Source organism: Aptenodytes patagonicus, chromosome 1 (assembly GCF_965638725.1).
Source record: "Aptenodytes patagonicus chromosome 1, bAptPat1.pri.cur, whole genome shotgun sequence".
Lineage (NCBI taxonomy): Eukaryota > Metazoa > Chordata > Aves > Sphenisciformes > Spheniscidae > Aptenodytes > Aptenodytes patagonicus.
This window is the reverse complement of record NC_134949.1, coordinates 203,501,393-203,525,797: the sequence shown is the minus strand read 5'-3', so window position 1 is coordinate 203,525,797 and position 24,405 is coordinate 203,501,393. Positions and strand designations below refer to the sequence as shown.

At 41.9% G+C, this 24,405-nt stretch overlaps 1 protein-coding gene across 1 annotated transcript in view; it reads right to left on the bottom strand.

The window, feature by feature from the left end:
* Positions 1-13,710: 13,710 nt before the first annotated feature.
* Positions 13,711-24,405, bottom strand: part of UBL3 (ubiquitin like 3) — a 58,329-nt gene continuing 47,634 nt past the window's right edge. Inside the window, exons 2-5 of the mRNA XM_076364309.1 lie at positions 24,277-24,385; positions 20,555-20,641; positions 15,892-15,969; positions 13,711-15,483 (exon numbers count right to left, since the gene is read on the bottom strand). Coding sequence (XP_076220424.1) covers positions 15,431-15,483; positions 15,892-15,969; positions 20,555-20,641; positions 24,277-24,385 — 327 coding nt within the window. The 3' untranslated portion in view covers positions 13,711-15,430. The remainder of the gene's footprint in view (positions 15,484-15,891; positions 15,970-20,554; positions 20,642-24,276; positions 24,386-24,405) is intronic.

Below are 24,405 nucleotides of genomic sequence, written 5' to 3'. Positions count from 1 at the left end.
TCCTATAATTGACATAATTACCCAATTACGAGGGAGAGGGAAAATTTTCAAGCTTGTAGGTGCCAGCACGGCCTCCTGGAGCCAACCTCTCACCACACAGCCAGCGCCTATGGCTCAGGAAACCTTCTGCGTTGAGGATGAAATTCACCCCTAGGAGGGATGTGCCAAGACAAACCTGTCTGTGCTCAGGGAAGGGCCAGGGCTGAGCTATGGCTCTGCAGTCACCCGCTCGCCTCCTGCTCCCTGATTTTGGGAGCGGACATCTGTCCATGCCCACTGATGCTCAGGGCTGTGGTGGTGGGAAGCTGCTGCCTCCCATCCCTGGAACACCATGACATGTGGCTCTGTTGCATAAACTGCTGTGAAACTGATGCATTTCTTTTTCTCCCTCTCCTTACAAGCAGGCAAGTGAACTGTTTGACCCTGTGAAAGCCGTGGTGTGTGCCATGTGCCCGTGAGCAATCCAGGTCTCATTCCACGTCCCTGCTGCAGAGCCTGGGAGCAGCGATGCAGCAAGTGCAGCCCTGCAAGGGTCCGGGGCTGTGGGGAGAGAGCAGAGGGGTCAGCAGCATCCCCTGGCACAGGGCACACACCCAGAGGGAAATGCACGGAGCTCAGGAGGGTTTTCCGCAGGGGCCCCATGAATATTATATCAAGGTGTAACCTAAAGTCATCTGACAGCTCAAAAACCAGCTAAGCAGTAGCCAAAACTTGCTGGAGGGAGTAAAGGCCTCTTCAGTTACCTCTGCTCCCCGCTGTAGGATGTGTAGCTCTAAGTGGGGGGGCAGCAGGGCTGTGGGGCAGAGCCAGGGGCATCCTGCCCCAGAGCAAGGGGCAGGAGGGGGATCTAGCACTGCCCCTGCCTGAACACTCCAAAATAAACACTGGATTTCCACTGCACGGGCTTGCAGTGAAGCCTAACAGCACTTCGGGTCATTTGTAGAGAAGGTTTTATTTATTCATCAGGAATTGCCTTCTTGTTATGTCACCGATGGCAAATGGCCTCGGGGCCAGGGGATGAAGCAGCAGAATGAATTGCAGCTTCCAGGGACGGGGCTTTGCTGGGACAGAAGAGGGAGATGCCTTCAAACCAGCAAACTGAGCTGGGGCACAGGAATGTGAAGCTTTCTCGCAATGTGCCCAGCTCGATAGGCAAACCAACGAGCTCAGCAGTCTGCAGGAAGAGCGGCGAAGCAACTGCAGATAAGTGATCTGAGAGGGACAGGAAGGAATATATTGATTTAGGGTCTCGGAGACCACTTTCATGCAGAGGATGCACAGGAAAGCCAGGGCTCTTTAGCTGAAGCCATACAATTTTTTTGAAGCTGTGAGATATCTGCCAGAGGAAAAAGATGGCCCGGATAGGAAACGAACCGCCACTTACTTTTGTCTCATTACCCACGTATTTTTTTGGCAGAATCATCTGAATTGGAGACACTGCTAAGCACAATGGAGAAAATAAATTATCCTTTTCAGAGTGGTCTTTCTTACATTTATCTTAATATGGATTGCCTGCCTCGCTCCAAGCTAAAAGGCGAAAGCTTTTAAAGTATGCAGGGTCTTTACCACCCGCCACGCAAAGTCACCGTCATTCAAGGCAGGGCTGGAAAGAGGCTTTTTTCTCCTCTTCCCCATCATCACAGTTTTCCTCCTCTGCCTCAGCAGAGCCCCGTCGGAGGATGCTGCAGCCATTCCTGCTCCTCCCATCCTCCCCAGGGCTGCTTCAAAGAGCAGGACTGGCTTTTTCCTAGTGCTGTGCCATCCAGTTTTTATACTCTCCCTGGTTTTAAGTAAGAAGGTTTCTGGCAGAATTAGGAATAAATAGCTTTGGACCTAGCAATTCGCAGCATCATTTGATATCACTGCTCACAGCGGGGCAATTTTTAACCGAAATATCTCTGGTTTTTTGCCATTGTCAGGAAACCATTTGGAAATAGACACGTATCAAGCAAGGCATGCGTGAGAGGGTAAGTAATGCACCAAGCTGTAGTTTGTATCTCTGACAATGTTTCAGCATTTCATTGATCTTAGGACCATAGGATGCTTCAGGCTGGAAGGGACCTCAGGAGGTCTCTAGTCCAACCTGCTGCTCAGAGCAAGGTCAGCTGTGAGATCTGGCCAGGTTACTCAGTGTCCAGATGGGTCTTGAAAACTTCTGAGGACAAAGAAACAGGACACCCTCCCTGCACAACCCATTCTGAGGCCTGGCCACCCTCACAGTGGACGTTCAGTTATGTGGTAAAATGGCATTTTTAGCCTGGCTGCCCCCAGCCAGGCACTCCTCTGGTCTGCATCGTTGCAGAGGGACAGGGCTTTGCATTTGTCCCTATTGAATTTCATGAGGTTCCTGCTGACCAATTCCTCCAGGCTGCCTAGATGTCTCTGAATGGCAGCATATTGACCGGTCACCTTAGTTCGGTGTCACCTACAGACTTGAAAAGTGCATTCTGTTGCCTCCTCCAGGTCATTGATAAAGATGTTGAACAGGACAGGTCCCATGATAGACCTGTGGTACCCCACTTGTTATTGGGCTCTGGCTAGAGCACAACCCATTAACGTCTACCCCGTGAGCCTGATCATCCAACCAGGTTTTTACTTTTACCTGTCCAGTTGCCCACCCATCCAGAAGATAACGTCCTAACTTGGATACAAGAATATGTAGGAGAGGTCACTCCGTGATTTTCCCAGGAACCAAAGAAAGGGGTGACCAGCCTGTAGTTTCCAGATCATACTTTTGGCTGTTTGTTTGGGTTTTTTTTCCCCCCACCAAGATGGGTGCAACACTTGCTTTTCTCCCAATGTTAGGAATTTCACACAATCTCCATGACCTTTCAAAGATCAGCACAGTTGTCATCTCCAAACTGTACTTATGGACTCATGAGGTTAACTCAGGTGAGCATGGTGGCAAATCTTCCAAACCTCTTACCTTGTGCTCTTCAGTCCTAACCATAACAGAGAGTAAGAAGTTGATGGTATATTTGCAAAGCTGGTCTCTGTTAAAGGGAATATGTTTCAAAGCAAATATTAATGAACTTTCCAAGAAGGACCATGTGCATGACTTTGCATCTGGTGAAGGAAATCAGGGTGTAGATTTGAATGGCTAGCACTACAAACTCCTCCTCTCCTCTTCACAAATTTTCTTTTCTCTTCAATAATTATTTAGAAGGGTACTAACAACAGTCTTCCTGAGATCAGTAGCTTGCTTTCGAAGACAGCAGACATGACAAAGCTTTAGGAGGCATAAAACACAGCACCACCGGTGAAGTGGTACCATAACCACCTAGAAAGATAAACGTGTCCTCAGATCCCTCCGTGGCTCCATTTGCACCATGGGCAGAGTGAAAGAACAAGCCACCAAGAGAAAGACCACTCTCCCCTTCTAGCCCCTTGCAGGAGGTCCTCAAAGGAAAACTACGGGAGGGGAAGACTGACCCAGCCTGGGTGTTGACTGACTCAGACATCCAGAGGGATCCCCATCCCAGAGGGACTTGACTCTGGTCTCAAAAAGGACTGAGATCTGAATTCAAAAGAGGGACAAAGTCTTTCTGTGGGAAACTTCCATCACAGCTCTCACTGTGTTTAGTATGGGCCAAATGTAAAAAAAATGACTGGAGTAAACAGAAAACTTTCCATGAGCTACTGTGGGACTCAGATGGGGCCACATTTCTCAGTACCTTTTCCTTTTTGCTACTCCTATCTATTGGCAATCCTTGGAGACCAGCCAAGCCTCCTTCCTGTGCTCCTCATTTATCAGCATACTCCTAAAAAAATCAATAGCCTTGCGCTGGCTACTTCTGTTAGTGCAGTATCATTTCCTGCAACAAGGATAGCTTGACAAAATGAAGTTTCAGCTAATTAAAGTTTGTAAAACAGTTGCATTGACACTGGGTCTCCAGCACTCTGTAGGCCATTTCACACAATTTCTTCTGGAGGAGAGTCCAAAAGCTCTTGGGCCCTTGATCAGTCCTTTTGCAGTTGCTACCCTTGTGTGGTCCTCAGTCAGGACACTCTGTCCCCCATCCACTAATAGGAATCACTTCTATTTGAATGACGTGAGTGTCATCTACATTCAATGGGCTGGGAGCCCCTTGCATCGCTGTCAACACGAAGGCGCTGGAAGGCTCCATCCACATGCAAATTTCACATCTGCTAACGCTGAAGCCTCCCTCATGGCACATGTGGTCCTTCACACAAATGAGAATCAGCCTTTCTGACTTCCAAAACATTTGCAGCAGAGCATATGCCTGCTCAGTCACAACACGCAATTGCTGAATGGTTCCCAACGGTTGACTAAGGCAGCCCAGTTGCAACTTGTGGCCTTTGAAAGGAAAGAAAGGAAATTGTACAGCAATTGCCAGTTTGCTGATAAATCCCAGGGTAGTCTGGGCTGAGGAGGACTGAGCAAAATCTACCAGGCAGCCGTAGCTCTCAAACAGTTCATCAGGCCAGTTAGGTTTGACAGAATTAACAGACCAGTTTGCACAACAGCACTACGTAACACATCAGCTTTGTGTATTTATGTAAGGCGGATCCTCAGCTTTTAAGAAGCGCTTTTTTTGCATCTGGAGACACCAACACAGGAGTGAAGCTAAATAGGGCAAAAATCAGTGCAACCTCCTTTCCCATCTGCCCTTTTCCTAACAGGGATATTAGATCAGCTTAGACTTGTATTCACATGCTGGTAGGAAAATCTCTCTTCCCCCCTTCTCATCGCATGTGATTATTGTCCTGCAGCTTGGCATAACCCAAATGCAAAAGGCCCAAAGGAGAAGCTGCACTGGAAGAGGAAACTAAGAGTGAGGCTGTGAGATGGCTGCTAGCGAGAGCAGACAACAGCCCTCCAGTTTGGTCCCTGGCTTTCCAAGATGTCCATTTACAACAGCCCAAACTCCGTCATCACACCATGTACCTGCACATCAGCCCACCCTCCCATCTATAATCTAAAGCATTTTATATACCAGCTTGGAGTACAGCGGTCTCATTTCCTCCCTCCCCGCGTGACTTGCGGGATGTGGTTCTCTGGTATTTTCTCTGAACCTTTCCTATTATTGCTTAGTAATGACTGCATTAGAGCTAGCAGCCATTACTCCGTGGAGTATGAGGAAAGAAGATTGATTCCTGCTGCTGCAGCATGGCTAACCAAATTCAGTATTTCCTATATAAAAAAAAGAGTATATAAATACATAGACCACTGGTACAGGATCCATGCAGAGATACAAAATGGGGAAATTATTGTAGGGTCTTCCTAAAGAAGTTCAGAGACCTGCCCATTCATAGTTTCTTGATAGCACCTGAAAACCTGGCAGCCTCACCCGGGGTCTGATCCAGGGGGTGGGGACCCCTGCCTGTGTCCGTGCTTGGGCTGGCAGTCCCAAAAGGGAGCAGTGATGGAGTAGCCACAGAGAAGGAGATACAGCTCCTCTTACAGGCACGGCAGGATTGATGGTGCAGCGTTGCCAAGAGTTTATGCTACACAGAAAGGTGTCTTTTGTTGACGAAGTGAATTTAGTACTTCAAAGAGGCGCAAAGCAGGGACATCACACAGGAAAAAGTAAAGTTTTGTTGAATCAGGTTCAAACATTGTGGCTGGATTCTCAGTCTAGAAATTACTAATAGCATCTATTACATGCTTCTGCATCTTTAGTGTATCATACAGATTTTTTTTTTCCCCCCTTCATTTTCAGTTAAAACTACCGTTTTCATGATAAAACTAAGACAGTCAAGCTACTTTTACAGGACTGTAAGCTGACTAAAAGTGTCTACTTTGGTTGAGATTTTCACATTTAAGAAGACGACAGTAAGCACAAATATCCCAACACAGGAATGGCAGCAGGTACAGGAGGAAAAGTCCTGATCTGCAGGTGCTGCAAGCACCTAGCCATGACCTGGCAAGAATGTCAGATGAAAAGCCACGGCCTCTGCTCCCCTCACCAGTCACTTCTGCATTTCCTAATAAAACCAGCTATTCTCCCTTGGAGCATTTCTTAACACAAAGCTCTTCTCACACATAGAAATTGTACTTCTCTGAAGAAATAAGCTCAAGAACTGGAGTTGTGAAGGACTATCAGATGTCAAAATTCAGCACCTGTATCCAGGAATCAATATAGCCTCAATATGACAGTCTGCAAAATCCCAAAGTGCCGGGAGCAGTATTATTTACGACTAGCCTTTCGTTGCTGATGCTGATGCCCAGACACTGCGGTACCCTGGTTTCTGCCCCAGCCGAATCACACTCAGCCTTTTTTCCTCCCCCTCCATTAACCGTGCTACCTTTTACCTTGGAAACCGGCATCTCTGACTGCAATTCTGCTTCAGGGGAGCTGAATGTATCATCTTTTTATTGTTCTGCTAATACTTTGTTTAGTTTTGGCTGAAAACCCTTTTGACATATCTAGCCAAACTGAGCAATTAGAGATCCATACAGCTCTTATTTAAACCTCCTTACACAGGCGAGCGCAGCCACAGACAGCTCCACCGTGCAGCTGCCGAGCCCCCTGCTCCCTCCTGCCCACTCTGGTGCCAGCGCGGCTAGGGCTGCCCAAGGCTTGCTGCCCGACGCGGGGCCAGGGGCGCTGGAGGGCTATCAAATCTCATCACCTTCTCACTCAGCAGATAATAAGCTAAGTCCGTGGTTCTGCAAATCCCACTGGTTTTCCTCGAGGAAAGGTCTGGTGAGACGGGGAGTGTTCATAGCTACGAGAGTCCACTACGTTTGTGTGCCCTTAACGTTTTATACAGAAGGTCACCTTCTCTCCCCACCTCTCACATGTCCCAGGCATTAACAACTGCAACGTCCCAGAGGTGCGGAGGTGCAGGAACTGAATGACTCACATTTAAATACCTATCAGCAGCTGAAAAGGTGAGTTGTGATTAGATGCCAATTATGTTGTGCTCTCAGAAGCTTCATTATCTCCACACTCTTCTGTTTGCAATGACCCACTAACATGCAAATTATTTTTGCCTTCATTTTTCCACCCAAGGAAGGAGAGGTGTCTCTCCAGGTTTTGGGATCAGAGGAACCCTTCAGGTTTTCCCTGGCCGCAGCTACATTTCACCCTAGGGAGGATGTGAGGAAGCTCCACGTTGGCTTTCTGTTGGCCAACTTGTTCCTCTTGGAGCACAGGTGAATACCTACACCTGCCCTCCAGGCAACTATTTCCAGCAGAACTGTTATCTGAAAAAAAATGGAGTTGAAGAACTTCTGCACACTGGTTCCCCTTTCCAGGAAACCGGAGGAAAGTTCTTTGCTAAATCAAAGGGGAGTTAAAGATTCAGATACCACTGCACCGACCCAACGTCTTTAAGACCACATTTCCTTAAGCAGCCCATGAACTTGTGCATGCAAGCCTTGCCACAGCCAGATCCTCCCCTACACGCAGGGAGCACAACCGTACACCACTGACAAGACAGCCCTCCTCAAAGGCAGGGTGGGTGTTTGGCACGTACACAGGCAGCAAGTCACCACACCTTCCAGCTGCCTTAATTTCCAGAGGTAACGAGAGGCTTCTCAGTGCCTGGCTGCAGTTTCTGGGGCTTAACCATTAATTTTTCAGTTGATTAAAACAGCCAGGCACAGAAGCACACACACGGTATTTAACATGAACAAAAGCTTCCTCATAGCTTTTAACCCCTAGACAGAAGAAACTACATCTTTGAAGAGTGAAACAACCCATGTGACCCCCGCCACCCCTCCAGTCCCCACCCAGACAAAGCCTGGGGGAGGCTGATGCCTTCACTGGTGGCAGCACGCCTCCGGGGAGCTCACGGGAGCATTTTGCCCCGCAGGAGGTGCCAGTTCAGACGTGAGTGCTGGTCTTGGGGATAAGGGGGAGGCAGCGAGGCTGCTCCTTGGTAGACAGGCTAAGCCATGTAGCACCGCAGTAATCAAGGTCAGCTTCTGAAATCGGGGCTGGAAGCAAAGACGAGCGGTTGTGCAGCCACGGGAAGCTGGCAGAAGTGATCTGCACTAACTGCACTTCCCCAGCGGCTCTCCTAGGACAGGTCTGGCTCAGGGCGTCCCAACGCCACAGTTACAGCCCCACAGTCACATCCCAGCCCCCCAACAGCGAGCTGAATATTATTTTCATCACCACAATCCTCGAGATGGTAAAGTTGCATTGGCAGCTGAGCAGCCCCCAGGCAAGTCCCTCCCAGGGCAGCTTGGGGTGCTGGAGCCAGGGCTGGTGGTCCCAGCCCTGCCCTGCTGTGACAAGGAGCAACAGCAGCCGAGAGGAGAAGCATGGCCAGGTCCCAAACCACCTCCCCACGCTCTCTCCCCCTGCCCATTCCCCATGCTTTCAGGGGCAGCCCGGTGCCAGCACGGTGCTCACCTCAGCAGCGGGGGCAGAGCTAAGGGTACTCCTCACCCACATCTGCTCTCATGATTAGACCTGGAAAAGCACCCCAGGGGTTACGGCCTCCTTGCTGCAGGAGGGGCAGTAGTTCTTACCAGTTTGATCACCAGCAAGGTTCTTTGCTGCAACACTCAGTCTTGCCCAACTTGAAAGAAGCAGACGCAGCTGGAGCTGGGGCCTGGCCACAGTGTCGTGAATAGTGGGTCTGCCCTTGGCTTGGAAGCTCAAAGCGTGTTCCTCTTCTCTAGGCAGTTCAGACTACCCATCAACGGCCAGAGCCATGGAGGAGTCCTGTCCACAGCTCAGCAGAGACTGCTGCAGAGGCACGCTGCATCCACATTGGCGACGTCTTTTTCCAGTCCTTGCCGTGGACTCAGCTCAGTAGAGCAGGTGTCCGGTGGTGACTGCTGCCGTCTGCAGCCAGAAGCACCAGGCTGGGAGAAAATCAGAATAATGGGAAGCTTGAAGACTTTGCAAACGAAGCCAGAGATGGTCATTGCTCAGAGGACAAGAAAAACAGAGTCTGAGGCAGCCTTCAGATCCGTTTGTTGAGAGAATACCTTTCCCTGGGATGCTGGCAATCAGGGTGATCAGGAGCCAGACGATTTGGCTGCCATCGCTTAGTTAACGCAAGAGTGCAAGAGAAGACTCCTGCATATTTGCTTTCCAGAAGAATACCCACTGAATTTACTTCACTGAAAGGCAGAACGCTCAGCTGCTGGTACAGTCACGTGGATTTAGTAGGGTTCCCTTGCCTGGGCACTTGCTGACTTGCCACACTGACATTTCCTCCCGCTTAAAACCTATGCGCTTTTCGTCTCGCACCGATGTGCACAGTTGTGGCACTGACTTCACTCGGCGAGGCTGGGGGGTGCAAGCTCCCTGCCAGCTCCGCTGCCTGCTACAGCAGAGCTGTGACCTTGGCAGCACTGGGGATTAACAGTCCTTATTTAGGGACACGTGTGAGTTGCAGAAATTAAAGAACCAAAACTCAATCTTTCTTTAATTTAGCCAGCACAGTTAACAGACAGATGCACGTAACACAGACACCAATACGTATTTCCTGGTCTTGGTTTGGAAGTGCAGTATCATCCATCCAGCATAGCTGACTTCCAGTATAAATCCAAATCGTGGATTTATTTTTATATCATTATTTTTTAAAAAAAGTCTAACCTCTACAAGTAGTTCCACTCTGTTATTCTGCCCCCCAATGACTGGTACGAGATCCCAACTCCCTTTTTTGCCAGGCAACAACTGAAAGCCTCGTGAAGCGACCAAATATCACCCGCTTCTGCCCCTCATTCACAACCTTAGCTTTATCACCCTGGCAATTAGAGTTGCCACACTGTGGGCAGTGGTCGCCCCTTTCCCACAGCTGCTCTTTGTGGCATGGATAGCTGCTGGTAGGTGAATTTTGACCAGCCGTTTAATGGTTGATCCTACGGTAGGCGCCTAAAACTTCTCCCATTATTTCTTCCTGCTCTTTAGTTCAAAGAATAGATAAAAGACAGCACAAAAAGAAAATTGTTTTCTGTTTCATCCCATTACCCTGCCTCTATAAAAAAAAAAATAGTAGCTGAAGAGTATTTTCTGGTAGAAGAGTCAAAACATTCACTACCTATAAATTCAGCGTCCTCTGAACTGATAAAAGCAGGGTGCTTTCATCTGGCACCGTTCAAGAGGCATTAACTTCTGCCCTAAGGAACTGCAGTTCACATTCTCCACCAGCTAAACACAGTAACTTCTTCCCTCAAGCCTGCTCCGGAAAGCACAAACGTCACCTTGACTGCGACCAAAAGTCCTCCTCGGGAAGCAGCAGGTTTGTACAGATAAGCTCTTACCAGGGTACACGGTACGCTTGTCCTGCACAGGCTGGGGCTCATGTTATGCGGTTACCTGTACATAATGGAGGTGGCAATGTGCCAGGACTTTTCCCCTAGGAGTTGGGCTCTTCATTGAAAGTTAACGCAATGTCTGAAGGACAAAATTCACTACCCTGTTGAGAAAAAGATTGGCATCACTAATTATGACAATCCTATCAATTTTCATCGATACAGTGATCCATTTTCCTTTTAAATCTTGCTCAGCTTTTCTCCTCGAATCACTTCTGGTGGAAGTGAGTGCCACTGATTTCATGAAAAACGTTTCTATCAGATTTGAATTTCTCACCTCTGCTTTAAAGACAAATGTAAAAACTGGGCCAATAAAGTCACAAGACAAAAAAAATAGAAGTTCTCCATCCATTTTCTCTGTGTTAGTCATAACTGTAGCTATTTTAATCTCTCGTTCTCTTCAATCTCTCTATAATATTTCTGCTGTCTCATTATTTTTGTTATCGTTTTCCAAACCCTAAGGAACTCGTAATACAAAGTGTTTGCCCACGATGCCCAGAACTCAGTCTCGGACTGATCCAGGTAATTTTAAAACTCAGAGTTGTGCGAGTACTTTGCTTTCTCTAACTGTGCCGTCCTTTACATTCAGAATTGAACTTCATTTGTCAGTGTGATCCATTCCATGAGCTTGATAAGGTACCACTAAATTTTCCTTACTCTTTTTGAGCTTGACTTTAATAACCTTCACCATTTTCTATTTCACTGGTCATTCCTTTTCCAGATTATTTAAAAAAAAAAAAAAAACAAAACAAAAAAACAAACCCCTTATCAATATAAAAAGAAACAAAAGCAAAGTCAATCATAACTACTGCAAAAACACAGAGCATAGAGAGGTTTTTGTAGTTTTACAGTCTAGTGTAATAAATTGGTAAGCAAATTAGCTATTACATTGTAAACCTCTTCACAGGTATGCGCACGTGGCTCAGAAGGACAAGTATGCTACTACCTTATGAGGATTTTTAACAACTTATTATCATGAACCATATATTACTGTCAGCCTCTTGAATAACAACAAAGGCCTTTTACTGTGCTCCGAAAATAAGCTTGATACTGACAAGTTATGGCCAAGATAAAGTATCTAGGAAGAACCCAAGTACTTCAGAAGAAATAAAGAGGGTAGGAACTCTCCTTTAAGAATCTTAACAGATCTTGGCGTTTCCTCTGATTTAAGCACAGAAGTCCCATCGGTTTCCATGTTGCAGCTGCTGTTAATGGTCAATTCAGACAGCACATCTAACCCAAAAATCTGCTTAAGCTTACCCATTTAATTAGCATAAGGTTAGTGAGAGAGTTTTAGATGGAGAGGTATATCCATCTTCCTATTTGCTTTTTGCAGTAAGATTTGTATAATGAATCTTATCAGAGCACACACAGAACCACAAAATACACAAGCGTTACTTCCCCAAAGAGCAGCAGCAGAAAATCCCGACTTTTGGCCAGCCCAGAAATGGCTGCCTTCCTTCTTACCTGTAAGGGAGGATGGAAGCTTTTTTAGAGCACCATGTATTTCTCTTCTAAATTAAACCACTGTTCCTCCTGTTGTAAAATGCAGTGTACTACGGAAAGCAGACTGCAGAGATCACCACTGCATTAATATCGATGCAGCACCTCAGCAAATCCTTCAACATCACAGTGGCCATACTTTCTTCCTCCAGCAGCTGAGCTAATCCCTAAGACTGTTTCAACAGTCATATTTTTGCTATCATTTAAGAAAACAGACATTAGAGTACTTTCATTGCTACCAGACATTATTCCTCACACGTGTGAATATTAATTTATGATTGATAACACACACAATGGTACAGGAGACAGATGTGGTCCCTTGATGATATTTCAGAATATGAAGGGCTCCAATTCATCCTCTCCTTCCCTCCCTTCATGACATCTATTAACTCATCCACAGGGAAAATATCATTCCTATCTAACAGTGAAAATCAAATGTCAAACTCTTCAACGTATTACCAGACTGTCCAGCAGCCTGACCCTGCAAAGACTTAGCTTTAATCTTTATGGGCTGCAAGTATCCTCTTGACTCCAATCAACATAGAAGAGAAGCATATGCATGAACTTTAGCAGGCTGAGGAATCTGGGATTAAGAGCTACTGCTTTTTGTTTTGGCAAATATACAATCCACAATACAAAACATCCAAGGAAAGAAGCACTAATCTTTCAGCAATTCTCCCCCACAGTTTTCCACCAGCCTCACACCACAACAGAAACGCTCTGCAATGGGCAAAAGTCTGACAATTTGCAGGAACATTAAGGCAACGGTTCTACCTGCTTTCTGCAGGAGTTATTCTGGCAAGCTCACGCTTTAAATGCCAAGCAGCATTTAAGGATTTGCTTAGACATGTGCATATCTACGCCTTACTCATCTCAACAAAAGGGAACTCCATATACTTTGCTATTCAAGCTCGCCAAGTATTTTAACTGGAAGCTACTGGATTTTCATGTATTTATACTGTATTAAGTACCTAGCTACTTTTTTAAACATTCATTTTTCAAAATCAATGCATCTGAAAGACTTGTTTAACTAACAAAACATGTCCTGCCTCAGCCCGTTTCTTTTTCTTGTATTGCCATAACCATTTCCCATCTGAGCCGGTGTAACTTAGGCGGTCAGCATTTTGGAAAAGGGAAGTTTCATTTTACAGTTAAAGATGGTAACATGCTCCTAGTAGCTTTCTCCAGCTGATGTTTATCAAACTTTTTTTTAAAAAATAAGAAGGTTTGTGTCCCTATAGTTACTTATTTAGCAACTGCTCTGCAGAGTACAAGGAAATCCCCCCCTTGCAAGATTCATTTAGGCAATGAGCACATCGTAATGCTGTCATACGAGTTCCCAACACCCTAAGAGGTATGTGTATGCTCTTCATAGAATCATAGAATCATTGAGGTTGGAAAAGACCTCTAAGATCATCGAGTCCAACCATCAACCCAACACCACCATGCCCACTAAACCATGTCCCTAAGCGCCTCATCTACACACCTTTTAAATACTTCCAGGGATGGGGACTCCACCACTTCCCTGGGCAGCCTGTTCCAATGTTTCACCACTCTTTCAGTGAAGAAATTTTTCCTCATGTCCCATCTAAACCTCCCCTGGCGCAACTTGAGGCCATTTCCTCTCATCCTATCGCTCGTTACTTGGGAGAAGGTATATACCTTCGCTATAGGTAAGCGAAGACCACAAAAAACTTACAGTATGGGCACATAACTTCTGTGACGTACACCAGGCTGTGACACGGCTGTACAGAAAAAAACCCTCTAGGCCACGTCTTTTGACATGAAAGGAAAACAAAACTGAAGTCATAAATCCCATTAGCAGTTTTCAGAAGGTTTTGCCCTGTCCCCCCTTTTTTTTTTTTAATAAATAAAATTGAGTCCTTCCTTAGTTTCTGGATTAAGAAGTATTATTAAAAGTAGTTACAGACCCAATTACAACCCTTAAAACACCACCAAAATGCACTACAATATTCTTTTATTTAGTTTACAGAAGAGTCTATCAGTACAGGTTGCAGAAAGAAAATGTTTAGTGCTATTTACAATTTGTTTTAAAACTCTGCTCTATACAAATTTAATTCTGATCAGTATGAACAATATTTTTGTAAATCTACTGCATATAAAGCATTTCATCAAAGCAGTAACAATGAATAAAATAACCTGATTACATTTGAATGATGCCAATCATTCGAAAAAACGATTACACAGAACATCTGTAAGAGTTGTGGACACTTAAGTACAGAACACAATGTCAACCTGTGACTCATTTTTTTAAAGGCTAAAGCTATTTATATGGAATATTGTTCTATTATACTACACGCCAATCTATATTTAACTTCTATAGTTATGTATTTTATAAGATTTTTATTAAATATATTCTACACATATTTGTAGTTTCACCCAGGAAGAATTCCTCCCCAGTGAAAAAATATAAAATCTTTTATATTTTTTTATTTTTATTTATTTTTATTTTTTACAGGTTTAGATGAAACTAGCTCATGCTTTAGTGCTGTGCAAATTTCTTTAGCATATCAACGTTTAAATTATTGATATGAAATAAAAGAATGGCATCCTTTTTAATTATGTATGCCTTCAAAAATCAGCTTCTGATTTTAATACAATTGCAAGCACTAATACCAAATGCAGATTACGTAAAGAAACAAAACTAGTACTATGGCAGAGGTCTTTCTTTTTGCTTTTTAAACGTTAATAATCGTTTTGAAGTCTCTAATGAGTAAGCATGACACTGGACACTAAGGTACAGATGAGAAAATGACTGAAAAACACCAATTGCCAATATTCAAATACATAAAATTGGTTAGTAAATGATGTTTTCTAACATTTATGCACAATAATAAAAGCCTATGAACTACAGGAAATTACCCCTCCCATATTAAGGCTAGGAAATGCACTCTCTGCACTTGTTTGTGCTGTCTGAATAAGCACTCAGCTAACGTATGAGATCAGAGTGCACACAGTAACGAAAAAATCAGTTTCATCAGCCCTCTACAGAGTGCTTTTAAATTACAGGCACATAGTTTTTTTTGTTTGTTGCAGTGAAAATATATATAGTTAGACTTGGTTTAGTTAGTATTCTGTGCCAGTTCGGCCACCAAGGTTGACTTAGGTAGAATTGACTTAACAGTTTTTCCTTTGATTTGGCCATAAGTAAGATCTGTTTTAATTATAGATATACTATTTTCCAGTGTTGCATTCTACATTGTAGGTTATTACTAGATGTCTCAAATATTGTTAGAGATCGTTGATGAGAAATATACTGTCAACCATATTTAGTGCAAATTGCATCTAGAAAGCTTGACTGGTTAGATCTGGTTAATGGAGATTTTTGTGGTATAGGTATAGGATTCCTGCTATGGAAAAGAACACGTTAACGTTTCTGGAGATTGAATTCTTTCAAGAACTGATGTACTGTAAGATTATTCAACAAACAAAAAGCAGGAATTTTAAGAAAAACAAACAATGAAAGTGTTCATAGATCTTTCTCTTTAAAAAAAAAAAAAAAGACTAATGAGACAGTGTTCGTGTAATATTTCAGTTCCATGGATTTACAGACAGGCTCTTCCTACAGGTGTTTGAAGCAAGGTAGGGCCTCTTCTATTCCAGCAGCATGAAAGACAAAGACTATATTACATCACACTTAGCAGGTAAAGCTAACAGGGTTTACAGGATTACACAGCAATTGCTTTCTCCAGTTTTTTCACGGTTCCTTTGACCTGTGGAGCAAGAAGAAAGTTTTGCTTACGTGCCATTTCTAAAGCAATTAGGTTGTTTTGTGTGTGAGTATGCTTGACACAAGTATGTTTTTTATTATTTTTAGTAAAAAAATTTATTGCTATACACATGCATACATAACTGAAAAATAAATCAGGAGTATTTTTTGACAATAAAAATGGAAGCTTTTAAGGTTTGAATAAATTTCTGCGTTCTACAAAAATGCTAAACCAGAAAGTTAATTTCTTAGTTTTCTATAAACAACATGTACAAAAGCATTCCAAAACTTGTTTCACAGAAGACCACAAGGACTTGACTTTTCTCTACTATGAAATACCCAAAAAGCCTGCAAGAGATCTGACCGCTTTGCTATGTACCCAAATAAGAAATACCTCTAGTGCACAGCGTACCTTGAGAGTTTGGCTCTGGCAATGTCTCTCTAGCCACCAAATGCATCACTGTTGTTTTGCCAAAAGGAAGTTTTAATGCTGCAAAAGGAGAAAGGGAGATTTATTAATACATTACAGCAGTCGTCTTTCTTCAAAACACCCAACTGAAACTTACTACAATTGGATTAGCATCTGTTCAAAAGTTCATACTGTTAGGTTTGAACTGCTTACTAAATAGATTTTATAAAGGCATTTCTGGCTACAGGTTTGCAGATCAGGGTCTTGGGACCTGACAATCACTTAAAACATTGTGTTCTTAGGGACATGATATTCCTCTTCTGAGGAAAAGTAGAAGTGAGCATTCATGCCAAGACTCAGGTGCTAAGCACTCCTTATTGATAAGGATGCAAAAAAGTGGCTAATTCAGCCACTAAATTGTTACTCCTGACAAATCAAAACACTGAGCCACTACTGCAAAACAGATTTTCCTAAAATGTACTTTGATCCATGATACAGATTTTCTGAAATACAAAATGTCTGCATCTTGCCTTTTAATATTAATCTGTAACATCAGCTGCATGTGAAAAGTACCAGATTTAAAACATTTTAAATCAGATAAGGTAGTTCTCACAGTGCTGCCTTTGTGAGCGTTAGTAACACAAAAAAACAAAATTGGATCTTTCCACAATTTGTTCTGCTTGTTTCTGAAACTAAAATGATCATTTTCAAATTCTGATTTAAGCATACCAACATAGTGCTATATTTATGGTTTTAGCACTGTAGTATAATATTTATCAAAACTTCTAGTCTCCTCGAAATGAAAGGATTCTCTGTTGCTCATTTGATTTAGCAGATTCTCATTGCCAGATTCAATATTCTGAACTTTGACTTCTTCCAGTTATTGGGGTGTGTGTGGTGTGGGTGTATTTTTACAAGTTCTTTACATAACTTTAGTTTTGTTTTCTCTCTCCAACTCCTAAGATTAAGCATCTTTCTTGATTATTTTTCTGAGAAATGTAAGGTAAAGATGCTCTAAGTTTTGTCCTCCCTCCCTTACAGAGGGGAAAAAAGTTAATGATAAATGTAACAAGAATTTAACTCTAAATACACAAATCATTCTGACTTGAGTAGAATTTGTCCTCTCAAATTCAATTTACATCTTCTATTTTCACATACAGTGCACCGAGGCATTTTAAGTGAATAAATGAATAACGAATGTCCAATAAACCTGAAGGTAACTGAAGAGAAAAAAGCCCCTCTCTATTTTAATCACTACAGCACAGATTCCAAATTCAGTAATAAAAAAAATAATCAAACCTAGTATTTGGTTACTACATGTGTTCAATACAAGCCTAGCTACAACATTGCCATTAAATCATGTTCATTGCCTATGTATTTGTTTGAAAAAAATGCAAGTTATGATTAAAACACAGGTGTACGCATGCGGAGGGATACACAGCTCCACAAGCTTCTTTGAAGTAGCTGTACTTTGGGAAAAGCCATCTCTACAGAAAGTCAGATCTGAAAGTCAGATCTGAAAGTTGCTTAGTTGACTTGAAGCACTACCTGTGCCTGCAACTAGAAGCTGTTGATAGCTATGATCGATCCATCTGACAAGGATGAAGTATTTTGGGTACTTGATTCTGTGATGCAACTGAAAACTCTGTTCTGAGCATCTTAACAGTCTGTTAAACTCAATGGAAAAGGATTGTCTTCGTGACATAAACTCTTAAGAAGCCATTACAGAAAGAGCAAAATATTACAAACTAATCACATTAGGGACATCTTTCATAATATCAAGACACTTAAGTAGACTTGATTACTGTAAATAATTAATCTCCACAGCTCACTAATCAAGTAAAAGTATGCTAATATTTCAATTAAATAATTTCAGCTAGTAGTTTGCGTGGTTCACATAAGTTCTTATTAGCAATTTCCAGCTTCTTGCTCGGAGCACCATGACAGAATCTGAGCACCCTCACCTATGCTCAGTAATCCTTTCTTGCTCTTGTCTTCGTTCTCTCACCCGTTTCTCTCACTTAAACTAAACTTGTATTTAATTCCTTTCCCATCCGTTTAATTCCACTTTTATTCCAAATTTTCTATTGTCAGAATCTACTTTTCACCCCCTCTTTTGATATGTGTATGGCACAGGGTGGGTTGGCTTCCCTTCCCCACTCCCCAGTAAATAAGGAAGTTAAATGTTGCTGATTACGATTACCTAACAAGAAACGGAGAACTGTCAACTATGTATTACCTCCCTAATTAGTATTATTTAAATTCAAACTGCAGACCAAATATTTAGCTAAAGGATGAAATTTCCTGTTGGAAGCTGAACGACAGACTCTGCCTTGCTAGCTAACTCCCCAACCCTTCACACAGGCAGGACACAACAAAACAGTGTGGCTCAAGCACCGCAGGCAAGAATGGCACAGCAAGCTTTACAGAGGGGTCTATTTTTCTTTACCACTTCCAATGCCATTAGCTCTACTGTTCTTGTAGTGACAGTCCATTCAGAGAAGCTGGCAAAAGAGATGGTTTCTTTAAAGTAAAATTTTCCACTCAAAAGCCAGTTTTTTCTATCAATTTGTCATTTTTTGATGCTTCTTAGTTTAAAGGAGTCTCAAATATGTAAGACGCTACGTAGACATGTGAGGTTACAACTAGAACGTTACAATGTCATTTTTAAGTGTGAACAAAAATGGACTCCTGTGAAAAAAGAACACACCAAATTGTTTCCTTGGAAACTTGTGTTTCACTAGTTGATAAGGTCACTTTCAGTACACAGTAGGTCCAAATTCCAGCCAATATTTCCTAATCACCTAAAGCAAATAAAACACTAAGTGCTATAACTCAGTTAGAGAGCTGCAGATAGAAAAGCTTAATGGAACTGTATTATAACAGCATAAGAAACTAAATATCATATTCAGCAAGAAATTCCCCCCACCCCACCCCCACCCCCTTCCCCCTTTTAAAGATAACTAGTTCACTTAGGGTTACATCTAATGAACACCACAAACTGAAGTAACAGTCTTTTCGGGCTGCTTCGTGAATTGCTGTTCCCCTTTCAGCTGCATAATCTTACTCCAGATAACTTCATTAGTACTGAAGTAAGCCAATGTTTTAGGGGTTCTTTTTCTTAAAACAATACAGCAACAAAAAAAAAAATCTTTGAAAAACACTAATATACACGTAAGATCCTTAGGGTAAAATCACGATGATTAAATAGCAACACATGAATGATTAAGAATGAACTAAAATGCCCTGAACCCAAGTGAGTGTTCAAAATCTATAGGCCTGAGTTAATGCAAGAGTCAACAAGCATGCAGCTATTATTTTTCAGCTTAACTTGTTAAACAATATATTAAATATATTAAACAAATATTGAAAGTTGTTTCAGATTTAGACAAATGTCGCTAAAGGGAACAAGCACTGGCAGTCAAGAGCAACACCTAGAGATGAATGGCAAAGAAAAATCGCATTTAGCTATCCTTGCCTGGAAAATATAGGGTAAGACTAGCATCTCTAATTGCAGAGATGATCCAAGACTTAACATTTGTCTTTCAACCCTACTCTAACGGCTACTAGCTGCACTCATTGGCACCTGGTAAACATACAAATTAAAGAGTGAATAAAAGTTTCAGAGTTCTCCCAGCTGAATTGACAATGATCTTGTTCGTATATATAGCAGCGTTAAAAATTGATTTGTATGGAGAGTATATCTATTCTAGAAGTACATCACTAGCCAACATTGGTAATGGCAGAAAGCGAATCAATGGCTATATCATCCCAGTCACTTCTTCATGGAAAGATCACTGTAAGTGTTCCAGAAATTTTCTTTTCAGGTTCATCTCAACTTCAAAAACATTTCATTGGTGATTTTGTATTATATTCTCCTCTCTGTACTGCACTCACATACCAAATGCATGAACAATCTGAACATACAGAGAAAACAGAAGTATTAATTTATTTTTGAACTGGCACAGAGAAAAGTCTCATTTTATTTAGTCATTGATATAGTTGCTATTCACACTGGCAACTTTTATCTACAAAAGGAAAGATTATTGTTACAAATTTGTGTCATTTCTCTATCAAAGATTCGCATCAAAATATATAATTGGGGGAAAAACTTGCCACAAGGGGGCATAGTTGAATTGCATTTCCTTCGCATATGACGTGAAGCCATTTACTTTTGTTTTCGCATAACTATGCAATTGTATCCCTGGGAGAGCACTGGACAGCAAGAATGCTTCCCCTCATTCTCATTCATAGGGTGTTTTCATTCATTGCACTAAGATTTAAAGTATTGTTTAACCAATTATCATAAAGTTTATCAAACATTTTAAAATACTTCAGACATGTATGAAGTAGCTTACCCTGCAAGTGCAGTGTAAGAGAGGTGGAACAAAATATTCCATTTAGAAAGATAACAAATAAAAGCAGCATTAGTGTTTCCTTATGCAAGAGGAGACTTGACTTAGCAGGTAGTACCTCCCAAAGTTTAACAACTAGTGGTAACAGGACAGACAAATACACATAAGATACAATGTCACTCTATGCAGAGGAAAAATAGTATATAGCAAGCTATACTGTGATCTTGAACAGTAAAGTAGTATTTACTGCACTGTAAATAAATATCGCCTTTGCCTGGCTGTAACATGCATGATGAAAATTATTTTCATACCTCCTAATGTCACATTGCCATGAAGAAACCTCCCTTGATAAATAAGCCGCAAGATATTTGGACTGCTGACTTGTTCTTCTTCCCAATCTGAAAAGAAGCGAGAGAATTTTCACAGTTACATTGTAATAAAAACATCTTTTGTTATGTCTCTCACCTTTACCCAGGAAGAAAACTAAGAACAGGACTCTATTGCATGAAGCACTAAAGAGAGAGCATAGGCTGAAGATACAGAAAGATAATTCAAGGCTAGCACTCTTGAAATCTATTCTTAAACTTAGTATTTGACATTGGGCATCGAAACACATAATTTTATGCCTGCAAGTATAAATATTACTAACTAACTTCACAGATTGCATGAGATATTTAGCACATATACAAGTCCTACACAAAATAGTTCATAAATGCAAGTTGCTTCCTGAGGCTTAATACCCACTTGGCTAGAATTGCCTTAATTTCTTCCCATTCAGAAGATTCTCAAGCCATACTCCTCCTCACCAGCTAACTGTCTAACTGGAGTTGTTCTCCAGCAATGGGAAGCAGCCACACACACAGCAAAAGCGCATGTGATGGGTCATTTGAAATAGGATTCTCAGATCACAGCACTGAGAACACTCTGCAGGCTGCTCAGCGGTGTTTGGTGATGGCCAGATCCAACCAGTTAAATGTCCAGAGGGGCCAGTGACCTGAGCAGCCCCCAACGGTCACTGCGGAGAGCCTGAACAGAGGGCTCTCACAGAGCAGACAGACTGATACATTTTAAGGAACTTCTGAAAGGACAATCTGTGGATGTTCTTATGTGGCAAACAGTGATTTGGGAAAAGCAAGCACGCATTTTCCTATAATGCATTTCCTATAATGCTTAAGCTGTCATAAATCATTTATAAGCTTAAATGATCTTTTCCTACTCTTTTACTGTTCCCTGTGACAACGTGAACAACAAATAAATCCACACTTTGCTTTCAGAACAAATATCATAAAACATTGAAATGTTGAATTTAAATGGGCTCTCTGGGAACACCGTGTCTTCTGTTTCTTAGCTGACCAGATATCTGGGAACAGCTCTTCACAACTGTTCTCTCTTTCTGCTTTTATAGTGTTTATACACCAAAATGAATATTCAGCAAGGGATCGCGACAGGCAACAGAAACCAACCTGTTCACTGCGAACGCACAATTAACATACAGGCAGTGGCAACTGGCACCACAAAAGGAGAACAACTGAAAAGCGGAGAAGGGGAAGCATTTAAAACAAAAGCCACGGCTGCAGAGAGCATAGAGAGAGGCATCTGGTGCGAAAAAGCAAGCAGGCAGAGAGGCGGGCAGCAGGAGCCACCGCAGCCCCAGCGCTGCGCAGAATGCTGCGGAGGCAGGGCTGGTATCAACAGCAGAGGCTGCAATACCCCCGGGTGCTGCCATGTGCCTGGTTTATAAGATTAGATCAAATTAGGCAACCAAAGCTATTTGAATTTCAAGCATTTCCACTCAGGGTCTGATTCAACTGTCTTGCAATTCAAGCACGTGCCCTTTTTGCTATGCTGTGAAGTGGGCTACGTTAAGGATCTGAATTATCACACTGCTAGGGTAAATGATCTTTTGGAAGATACCAAATATTTTTTTTTAACTCCATACAGTCTGAACTCCACCATACTATGGCTGTAAAGAGGAGAAGTTCAGCCAGTTTACAGTGCCATAATGATGTAAAACAGCAACCAAAAGAAGACAGACTATATTTTGGCACAGGTATTTGCTCATTGTTAAGCTGCCAATCCACCCATCCTTTTAATTTTTGCTTCTTGGCTGGCAGTCTGAAACATTTCTTTCTGACATGATTTCAAATTTTAATTTGCACTGATGACTAAACGAGCCAAGGAGAAAATATTTACCTACGACTATTTTTTTTTGTTTTAAAGTTCAGCAGATAATTGCTGTACGAGTAAAAAGTTAATATTATTTAGAAGAAAATGGGGGGGAGGGAGAACAGGTAACCTACCTAGATTATATACATTAACATAAATTTGGCATTTTCCACTACAAGTCAAGAGATCCTTAATTAACAACTGTATTGCCAAAAGAGGGAGGAGAGGTTTGCCTTAATCCTGCCAGCATGTGACTGAGGATATTTCATGATGTTTTTCCCCCCACAAGATCACGACAAGTGAAAATGGTGGTAAAAACAATCATTTAGTATCACCTCCATTTCAAGGAAATTTTAGTCCTCATCAAGATTTCTCACTCCTATGGCAAAGAGCAGCAATCTCAGTCTGAAAACAGCTAGTGGGCTAATGTTTGTGAAAACCTATACACTATTCTGAAGTAGATTTTTCCTCCATCTTTTACATTTGACACTATTCTTTGCACAGGCAATTAAGTATTCATCAAGATTTAGAGCACTCCCTCAGGACAGCAGGTATTTGAACTGAGGCTTCCATGTCCAGTTCTGCTTTTCTTTTTCTTTAAAAAAGAGACTTTAAAGTCTGGGTTTCTTCCCAGAGACTTCTTCACAAGACTTGGAACATGACGCCACATGTTCAGGAATAAACTAGAGTAAGAAAAAAACCACAGTTCTGCCTTTACTAATTCAGATAAAAGTACACAAAGAACATTTGGTCATGACAACTATGTTGTAGGCACACATTAAAATATGTACAGTAGCTACACAGATGCTACATCAACCAGATTTCTTAGTGTAAAAGTGTTTTACATCTATAATATTTCAGAGGACTAAAAACCTCCTCCTTCTTTACATATTTTACTAAATAGATAATGCTGTATCCCAGCAAAACAAACAGCAAACAAGTCCCCTGAAACCCTGTTCTTTCTGACCTCAAAGACCAGTTTAAGGCCTAAAATATGGATTATCAACACTAACTTTTTGGCATGAATTATCATCCACCATACCTCTTTGACAAAGGCACCACAGAAACAGATATTGCAATGTTTTAGTTTGTGTAAATAGTAGGGTTTTTTTAACATCAGAACAGTAACCCAAATGAAGTCCTGTACCAAAAGAAGCATTTTCTTTCATCATATGTAATGCTATGTCTGTGTTTTGGCTATTTTCCCATTAAATCATAGTCAGGGAGAACAGAAGCACTTTGTTTTTGTGGAGCTATTCACATATGTGAATACACATCTTAAGTTTTCAATTCCATTTTCTGAAGCTGGTATTCCTGCATAACACTAAATACATTCATACGAACAACCTCAGTTTCCCTTGGTCTTTTAATGTCTCTTATATTTTATTTTTTCCTGGAAAAATATCATTATTACAGATCCTTTCCAAGATAAGGCAGTAAGGAAGAAGTACTTCAGACTCAGTTTCACTAATGTGTTCCTGTGACATGCAGTGTTTTACATTAACTGTCCTCACGCAAGAGGTTTTATATCTCCAACGTTTCCTCACACTTACTAGATCCTCTAACAAGACTGATCAAGAAAAGTGTCTAAAGATAGGGGGAAAGAAGTACTTCAGTTTGGGGAAGCAAATTTTACAAATAAAGTGGGAAATAGTCCAGACATCTAAAAATCTGCCCAACTGAAGAAACAGGAAAAAGAAGGCAAGATGACAATTGTATTTCTATATAAATCTATGTCCAGATACACAATAAACATACTTAATTTGAACGTTGAGAACAGAAATCAGTTTATTGACACCTTAGACTGAGAATACAGGGAAGCTTCCAGCTCGCCAGTTAAAAAGCCAAAGCCACACAGCTAACTCACCCATCGGCCAGTTGTCATACACATGTTTTGCGATATCTGCAGCAGAGTCATTCGGTGAAAATAGGAACTCTTTCGTTTTCCCACTTACCAAGATGAGGCGCAAATTTATCTGTTAAAAAAAAAATGCAG